We start from the raw sequence: 9594 nt of genomic DNA on the forward strand, positions 1-9594 counted from the left end.
TGTCCTCCAGTCCTCCATCAGTTCTCCCCCCACCCAACCCCCCTTAGCTCATCCCCCCCTACCTCATCGACCCCCACCGGTCTCATTTCACCCTCCTAGCACTCTCACCATCTGCTCAGAACCCATCATCAATACAGCCCACCCACCCCCATCAGCCCTCACCTCCGCACTTCAGCCCTGCCCTGCAGCCCCCACGCCATAATTCAGCTCTCCCAGCCTCACCTATGCTCCTCTTAGGGTTCTGCGGCCTGTAGTAGGGTCACCTCTCCCTCTTCCCAGGCTGGCAGGGAAGCAGCCACCCAGGGTTGAAAAAAAATCCTGAGCTTTGGGAGTTCTATCATGAGATCATGAGTGAGGCTTAATTTTACTTAGAAATCATGTGTCTCACAATAAATTCACTACAGTTGGCAAGCTGTCTCTTAATTGTTAACTCCATTTCTCCAAGACTAAAGGCCCCTGCAGCTACCATCTGCAGTGGGTTCTATTGTGAGAGTACTATGAGCCCAGTCCTTGAAAATACTTAGTGCTTAGTGAAAACACTCAGGCCTAGTGCTCATCACTGTACACACCGTTCTCACAGTAGTAAGCACTTGGCCTGGTAGTAAATGTTTGCCTGTAATAATCTCTAAACCATTTTTAATACTATTCGATGTGATATTAGCACAAATACTGTTCATTTAAGACAGACTTTGCCATTATAGTATTCTAGGAAACAGTTCTCAACCTGTATCATTCCAGGGATTATATGGCTGATGTCAATTATATCCATTAAATGTAGCGAAATTTTACAATGCATGACATTTGCAGTAAGTCAATAAATTCTTGTTTAATATTTAATTAAATCTGGTTATCCCTCTTGTGATCTTAAGAGCGATAGTCCCATCACCAGGTCCAACAATCTTGCCCTGCTCAGGTCTTGCCTTTTTGTGAGGATCATTTGTGTTTTCCATAGGAATGAATTTTATAAGTGGTGTGGTTTTCTTTGGTTTTTTTACTAGCAGTGAGTATGCATTTTTAAAAAATTAATCACATGTAAGTCTGAGTAAATATGCCAAAAATTTTAAAAGGAGAACCCAAGAACAGAGGCATCTCATCTGTTAAATGTATATGCCAAGCTATTCATAAGTGAGCATCTGTACAAATTATATCCTTCTGGGCACGGTTCAAAAAGCAGCAGTATATATCAGAAGGCTAATCAGAATCTTTGATCATCTGTTTCATATAAAAATGAAGAAATTATACAAGGATTAAGAGTCTGCTCTTTAATAAAATTTAGATTTCGCTTGGAAGGTGGGGTTTGTTTTGACTTGTACATTTCTCTATTAAATTGACCACCTCCATTTATAAAGTAAGGGAATTTTGCCATCAGTGTCTACAAGAGCAGGAACAAGTCTGTAATTTTGCAACTGTTAAACTTAGAACATAAGAACGGCCGTACCGGGTCAGACCAAAGGTCCATCTAGCCCAGTATCCTGTCTACCAACAGTGACCAATGCCAGGTGCCCCAGAGGGAGTGAACCTAACAGGCAATGATCACGTGCTCTCTCTCCTGCCATCCATCTCCATCCTCTGACAAACAGAGGCTAGGGACACCATTCCTTACCCATCCTGGCTAATAACCATTTATGGACTTAACCACCATGAATTTATCCAGTTCTCTTTTAAACGCTGTTATAGTCCTAGCCTTCACACCCTCCTCAGGCAAGGAGTTCCACAAGTTGACTCTGCGCTGCATGAAGAATTACTTCCTTTTATTTGTTTTAAACCTGCTGCCTATTAATTTCATTTGGTGACCCCTAGTTCTTGTATTATGAGAATAAGTAAATAACTTTTCCTTATCCACTTTCTCCACATCACTCATGATTTTATATACCTCTATCATATCCCCCCTTAGTCTCCTCTTTTCCAAGCTGAAGAGTCCTAGCCTCTTTAATCTTTCCTCATATGGGACCCTCTCCAAACCCCTAATCATTTTAGTTGCCCTTTTCTGAACCTTTTCTAGTGCCAATATATGTTTTTTGAGATGAGGAGACCACATCTGTACGCAGTATTCGAGATGTGAGCATACTATTGATTTATATAAGGGCAATAATATATTCTCAGTTTTATTCTCTATCCCCTTTTTAATGATACCTAGCATCCTGTTTGCTTTTTTGACCGCCGCTGCACACTGCATGGACATCTTCAGAGAATTATCCACGATGACTCCAAGATCTTTTTCCTGACTTTTTGTAGCTAAATTAGCCCCCATCATATTGTATGTATAGTTGGGGTTATTTTTTCCAGTGTGCATTATTTTACATTTATCCATATTAAATTTCATTTGCCATTTTGTTGCCCAATCACTTAGTTTTGTGAGATCTTTTTGAAGTTCTTCACAGTCTGCTTTGATCTTAAGTATCTTGAGCAGTTTAGTATCATCTGCAAACTTTGCCACCTCACTGTTTACCCCTTTCTCCTGATCATTTATGAATAAATTGAATAGGATTGGTCCGAGGACTGACCTTTGGGGAACACCACTAGTTATTCCTCTCCATTCTGAGAATTTACCATTTATTCCTACCCTTTGTTCCCTGTCTTTTAACCAGTTCTCAGTCCATGAAAGGACCTTCCCTTTTATCCCATGACAGCTTAATTTATGTAAGAGCCTTTGGTGAGGGACCTTGTCAAAGGCTTTCTGGAAATCTAAGTACACTATGTCCACTGGATCCCCCATGTCCACATGTTTGTTGACCCCTTCAAAGAACTCGAATAGATTAGTAAGACACCATTTCCCTTTACAGAACCCATGTTGACTATTGCTCAACAGTTTATGTTTTTCTATGTGTCTGACAATTTTATTCTTAACTATTGTTTCGACTAATTTGCACGGTACCGATGTTAGACTTACCGGTCTGTAATTGCCAGGATCACCTCTAGAGCCCTTTTTAAATATTGGTGTTACATTAGCTAACGTCCAGTCATTGGGTACAGAAGCCGATTTAAAGGACAGGTTACAAACCTTAGTTAATATTTCCGCGACTTCACATTTGAGTTCTTTCAGAACTCTTGGGTGAATGCCATCTGGTCCCGGTGACTTGTTAATGTTGAGTTTATCAATTAATTCCGAAACCTCCTCTAGTGACACTTCAATCTGTGACAGTTCCTCAGATTTGTCACCTACAAAAGCCGGCTCAGGTTTGGGAATCTCCCTAACATCCTCAGCCGTGAAGACTGAAGCAAAGAATTCATTTAGTTTCTCCGCAATGACTTTATCGTCTTTAAGCGCTCCTTTTCTATCTCCATCATCGAGGGGCCCCCCGGTTGTTTAGCAGGCTTCCTGCTTCTGATATACTTAAAAAACATTTTGTTATTACCTTTGGAGTTTTTGGCTAGCCATTCTTCAAACTCCTCTTTGGCTTTTCTTATTACATTTTTACATTTAATTTGGCAGTGTTTATGCGCCTTTCTATTTACCTCACTAGGATTTGACTTCCACTTTTTAAAGGAAGTCTTTTTATCTCTCACTGCTTCTTTTACATGGTTGTTAAGCCATGGTGGCTTGTTTTTAGTTCTTTTACTGTGTTTCTTAATTTGGGGTATACATTTAAGTTGGGCCTCTATTATGGTGTCTTTAAAAAGCGCCCATGCAGCTTGCAGGGATTTCACTTTAGTCACTGTACCTTTTAACTTCTGTTTAACTAACCCCCTCATTTTTGCATAGTTTCCCCCTTTTGAAATTAAATGCCACAGTGTTGGGCTGTTAAGATGTTCTTTCCCCCACAGGGATGTTGAATTCTATTGTATTATGGTCACTATTTCCAAGTGGTCCTGTTATAGTTACCTCTTGGACCAGCTCCTGCGCTCCACTCAGGCTTAAATCTAGAGTTGCCTCTCCCCTTGTGGGTTCCCGTACCAGCTGCTCCATGAAGCAGTCATTTAAAGTATCGAGAAATTTTATCTCTGCATTTCGTCCTGAAGTGAAATGTTCTCAATCAATATGGGGATAATTGAAATCCCCCACTATTACTGAGTTCTTAATTTTGATAGCCTCTCTAATTTCCCTTACCATTTCATCATCACTATCACTGTCCTGGTCAGGTGTTCGATAATAGATCCCTAATGTTATATTTTTATTAGAGTATGAAATTTCTATCCATAGATATTCTATGGAACATGTGGATTCACTTAAGATTTTTACTTCATTTGATTCTACATTTTCTTTCACATATAGTGCCACCCTCCCCGCACGACCTGTTCTGTCCTTCCGATATATTGTGTGCCATTGATTGCTCTCAGGCCACCAGGTTTCTGTGATGCTATTATATTAATATCCTCCTTTATCACAAGGCACTCTAGTTCACCCATCTTATTATTTAGACTTCTAGCATTTGTGTATAAGCACTTTAAAAACTTGTCACTGTTTATTTGTCTGCCTTTTCTGATGTGTCAGATTCTTTTTTATGTGAATGTTTATCATCTGATTTGGCCCTTACATTATCCTCTGCTCCTGACTATAACCTGGAGATTCTCTATCATTAGATTCTCCCCTAAGAGAAGTCTGTGTCCGATCCACACGCTCCTCTGCAGCAGTCGGCTTTCCCCCATCTCCTAGTTTAAAAACTGCTCTACCACCTTTTTAATGTTTAGTGCCAGCAGTCTGGTTCCACTTTGGTTTAGGTGGAGCCCATCTCTCCTGTATAGGCTCCCCTATCCCAAAAGTTTCCCCACTTCCTAACGAATGTAAACCCCTCCTCTCTACACCATCGTCTCATCCACGCATTGAGACTCTGAAGCTCTGCATGCCTACCTGGCCCTGCGCGTGGAACTGGGAGCATTTCTGAGAATGCCACCATAGAGGTCCTGGATTTCAATCTCTTCCTTAGCAGCCTAAATTTGGCTTCCAGGACATCTCTCCTACCCTTCCCTATGTCATTGGTACCTACATGTACCACTACCATCAGCTCCTCCCCAGCACTACACATAAGTCTGTCTAGATGCCTCGAGAGATCCGCAACCTTTGCACCAGGCAGGCAAGTCACCATACGGTTCTCCCGGTCATCACAAACCCAGCTATCTACATTTCTAATGATCGAATCTCCCATTACTAACACCTGCCTTTTCCTAGCAACTGGAGTTCCCTCCCCCAGAGAGGTAACTTCAGTGCGAGAAGCAACCCCAGCACCATCTGGAAGGAGAGTCCCAACTATGGGAAGGTTTCTCTCTGCTCCCATTGACTGCTCTGCTTCCCTGGGTCTTTCATCCTCCTCAACAGCGCAGGGGCGGGAGGTGGGACAATTCTACAGTGTCCCGGAAAGCCTCATCAACATACGTCTCTGCCTCTCTTAGCTCCTCCAGTTCCATCACCCTAGTCTCCCATACGTGGTCTCTGAGGGCCAGGAGCGCCTTGCACTGAATGCACACATACACCACCTGCCCACAGGGCAGGTAATCATACATGCTGCACTCAGTGCAATAAACTGGATAGCCCCCACTCTGCAGCTGGGCTTCTGCCTGCATTGTCTCCTAGTTAATGAAAGGGTTGTTTAAAGCAAGAAGTTTTGAATGTAAAATTACAGTTTAATATTTACTAAAAGATTTCTGGCGAAATCTCTATCTATCTTTTTTCTTAGCCAAACTACCTGCGGAGGGAAGGGAAAGAGGAAATTCCAGGGAGAGTACTGCCAGTGCCAGGGGGTATTATTTTACATAACACAGTTATATTTTCTACTTTAAAAGAGATTGGAGTCTATGAAGAGGACCGAAGTAGGGAAGAGGTGCTGGACTATAATCTTTTTTTACTCCTGCTGAAGTTCAAGTTTTGTTTTAAAAATCTGGCATAGTTTTTGTCTTGCACTATTTTGTTTTCTTTGGACAATCACAGTTCCCAGAAAAACAACTTAATCCTCACTTGATTAAACCAGTATGATACCACATTTAATTTCACCTGCATTTACAGCATCCATTGCATTTCTCTCACACATGATATTTAGCACAGCTGAATGCCAGAAATAATGAGTTTAAATGTTTTGTTTATCAGGAGTAGAGTCTGTACCTTTAGGGGTGATTAATCTTTCAGAGGCAGGTTTTAAAAGGTCAAGCCAAGGTCATGATATATATTTCCTGTTGTGACTTCATTTAGAACATGCATTGTGTTCAGGCTTGCATGACTTTTTCATTTTAAAAAATGTAATCAAAACCCATTTTATTGTATTTTCAGGGTCCTAACTCAGTCTTGATTGCCCTGGTAATGCTGTTGAATATTGGTTTAGCCATTCTTTTTGTCCATTTTCTAACTTGACTGGAATTAGAGAAGGTAAGAAAGGTCTTGTTTTTATAGAAGATCACCATATCCAAATCAGTTTGATTCCCCAGTTCAAATTATAAAGATTTCCCTACTTTAATTTTAGCTATGCCTGAATGTGATTCAACATAGTTACTTAATGATATAATTGTTTTGACCCTTCAGTGAAGTCATGACAACTAGTGGTGTTAGCCCACAATTCTCTGCAGTTGTCTCATCAGCCTTTTAAATGGCACCAGTCGTACTCAGACACAGGGAAGGAGGCTTGGAATTAGGATGGGACGCAAGAGAGATGACACTTGGAAAATTCAGCCAGGGGCCTGATCAGTTTCTCTGCTGATGATTTGTGGCTTTGGGGTCCTTTGGAAGCTGAAGCAAGCAGCCATGTTGGAAAACAACAACAAAAATCTGCTGAAGCAGCCCAACCAGTGAAGTGCATTGGCTACGCCATCTGTTCCAGCAGTGTGTGACTAAACTGGAAATGTACGGAGCTGCACTTTTTGTTGATGGGAGCTAACAGCTGCCTTATTATTTTACCGTCTGATGTTTTTAGTAGGGAGATCGGAAAACGACTGCCAGAGGAATGTGGTCAGAGGATTCAGTTGCTGTGGAAGTGATTCCAGCGTTCACTCCTATCTCATTAGAAGAAATAGTTAGCAGCATCACTCACCAGTCTTATTCCATTACCTGCTGCTTTTAACGTCTCCTGCAATGGTCAGGGAGATTGAATTTCATTTGCTAGTGCATGATTCTGTTTTTGCTGTTGTTTAAACCTGATGTATAGCCATAATATAGTATGTAGAGCAACCTGGAGAAATGTACTAGTTGCATCTAGCAGCAGAAGCTAAAATCTGTTATACATATATATATTTTTTTATCTGAAGGTACAATTCTTGAAACTTGTTTTCCTAAATTATTAAGGTTTAGCAGGTAATATACAGTAATGGCAAAGTTTTAAGCTGTCCTATTTTGCTTCCAAAAAATGCTCAAATGCTTGCGTCAATAGCAAGCCAATTTATAATACCGTGAGAATCTTCAGGCAGTACCAATACGTTAGATAAAGGAGGTAGAATATCTTGAGAAATAAGATTCAAGTGTTGCATGGTTTTTCTCCGACACCAGTGTTGTGGTAATCGGTGATTTGAATGATTATATTTTAATACTGGGATTTTTGCCAGCAGTTAAAGACAAGTCTTGTCCAAGTGGACAGTAATGCCAATGAAAGCTCAGCTAGTTACTACACACAAAATTATTATTAATTTTAAAATACTAGCTTTGTGTTGAATACATTCAGGTAGAGCATTTAGATCCTTTAAAATGATTGTTTATCAATTTGATGCCTTTAATGTCTTTAAAGTCCGTATATAATTTTACCTCAACAACAACAAAAGAAAGAGCCACAGAAATTGTCATTTGGAACATTTGTCTTAAGTTGTTTTACAGTCCTATGTTATGCTGATGTGATCAGTGTTTTTTTCATGTGCCATTACACTGTAATTACTGTACCCTATATTACTCAAAAGCATGCTTCTTTACTTACAGAAGTGTATGTGGTGTGATCATTTTAAATTAAAATATTTACTTTCAAATCAAAAATAGAAAAGGGCTTGGAATATGGTTTATTTTATCTCTATTAGAAAAGATTTCATAATTTTTAGTTTTTGAACATGTTTGTAAACTTTATAATTGTTTGCATGGTTTAATGGAGAAGTTTCTTAAAAGCTACATTAGGTATCTTTTGATGCAGCACATAAAGTAACATAGGTATGAATTGAATATTATGTAGCCTGATACAGCTCAGTGCAGGGCAGTAACACGGTGTTTTATGCAAAAGTATGTTGAGAATCCTGTGGTTTGACCTGTGTGGAAGAAAGCCGACAGAGAGGAAAGGAAAATAACTGGTATATTTATTCATTTTTAAAAATAAGTAAGATCATGTTTTACTTTTAAATTTAAGAAAGTAATTTTTAAATGAGAACAAATTTTAAAATTACTGTAAGCCTTGATGTAAGGATAAATGCTCCTGCCCACCCCATGTCTCCTTACAAAGAGAACTAATTTTGTAACTGACATTTAATTCTTATTCAATGTTTATTTAAAATACTTGATGCTCTGAAAATGGGGTAACAATCAGCTTCTGAAAGTGTTTATAAATTTAAGCATGTTAGTACAATTTATAAATATGTATGATTTATAAGCTTTTCTAAAACAAAGCTCAAAAATTGTTGGTATTTTTCTAAAATGTGCACAGCTGTATTTTACATGAAAGGCTATTTATAATTGGTTGTTATACTGTACACTACATTTCGGACAGCACATGAAGCCTGCCAATGTACTTAATAATGTCACTTTGTCTATTTAAAGTTTCTTGCTGTGAAAAAAAATGAACTCTTTATGTAGGAGTTTCTCTATTTATAAAAGTCTTGAACCCAAAATGTATAACGTACAGGTTCCACAACTGTATTTGCTTTAATAAAAAGTTGGTTATTAAGAGTTGCAGGTGGGTTTTTCTGTTCATGCGAACAGTATACTGCAGATTTTTCCTTGGAAAAATGTCTATCATCTGCCAAGAGAATGGGCAAAAGCCTGGCTCCTTGGAAGTCCATGGGAATTTTCCCTTGTTTTCAGAAGAGTCAGGATTTTACCCAAGGAATGTATCATTTCAAAGTGGAAGAAGGTTAAAACTAGTGGATAGCTTCCTGAGGTAGGTGCTCTTCCTTTCGCTTCACAAATAGGATTTTTATGTATTTTTACGCAGACTAAACACAGCATATAAAACTCCATTAAAGCCAGCAGTGTTGTATAGTGAGTAGATCACTACAGAGTTTTACCCCCTCTCACTTGTTACCAATTAGTACTGGTTTAACATTCAGCTGAGTTTTCAGGAGCTTCCCTTTAATAGAAATATATATTTTAGGAGCAGTTGTTCCTGTCTGTTTTGAATTAACTCAGTGTTTCTCAAACTAGGGTCACCGCTTGTGTAGGGAAAGCCCCTGGCGAGCCAGGCCAGTTTGTTTACCTGCCTCATCCGCAGGTCCAGCCGATCGCGGCTCCCACTGGCCGCGGATCGCTGCTCTGGGCCAACAGGGGCTGCTGGAAGCGGCGCGGGCCAAGGGACATACTGGCCGCCGCTTCCAGCAGCTCCCATTGGCCTGCAGCAGTGATCCACGGCCAGTGGGAACCATGATTGGCCGGACCTGCAGACGGGGCAGGTAAACAAACCGGCCTGGCCCGCCAGGGCCTTTCCCTACACAAACGGCGACCCCAGTCTGAGAAACACTGAATTAACTCTACCTTTATAAAGCTGCAAG

The 9594-nt window shown here is 40.1% G+C and overlaps 1 protein-coding gene across 2 annotated transcripts in view; it reads left to right on the forward strand.

The window, feature by feature from the left end:
• JPH1 (junctophilin 1) overlaps positions 1-8776 on the forward strand; it is a 117748-nt gene extending 108972 nt beyond the window's left edge. For both annotated transcript variants that reach the window (XM_045003718.1, XM_045003724.1), the window contains 2 exons: positions 6200-6295; positions 6449-8776. In XM_045003718.1, coding sequence (XP_044859653.1) covers positions 6200-6280 — 81 coding nt within the window. In that variant the 3' untranslated portion in view covers positions 6281-6295; positions 6449-8776. The remainder of the gene's footprint in view (positions 1-6199; positions 6296-6448) is intronic.
• The last annotated feature ends 818 nt before the right edge of the window (positions 8777-9594 follow it).

This window comes from Mauremys mutica, chromosome 2 (genome assembly GCF_020497125.1).
Source record: "Mauremys mutica isolate MM-2020 ecotype Southern chromosome 2, ASM2049712v1, whole genome shotgun sequence".
Classification (NCBI taxonomy): domain Eukaryota; kingdom Metazoa; phylum Chordata; order Testudines; family Geoemydidae; genus Mauremys; species Mauremys mutica.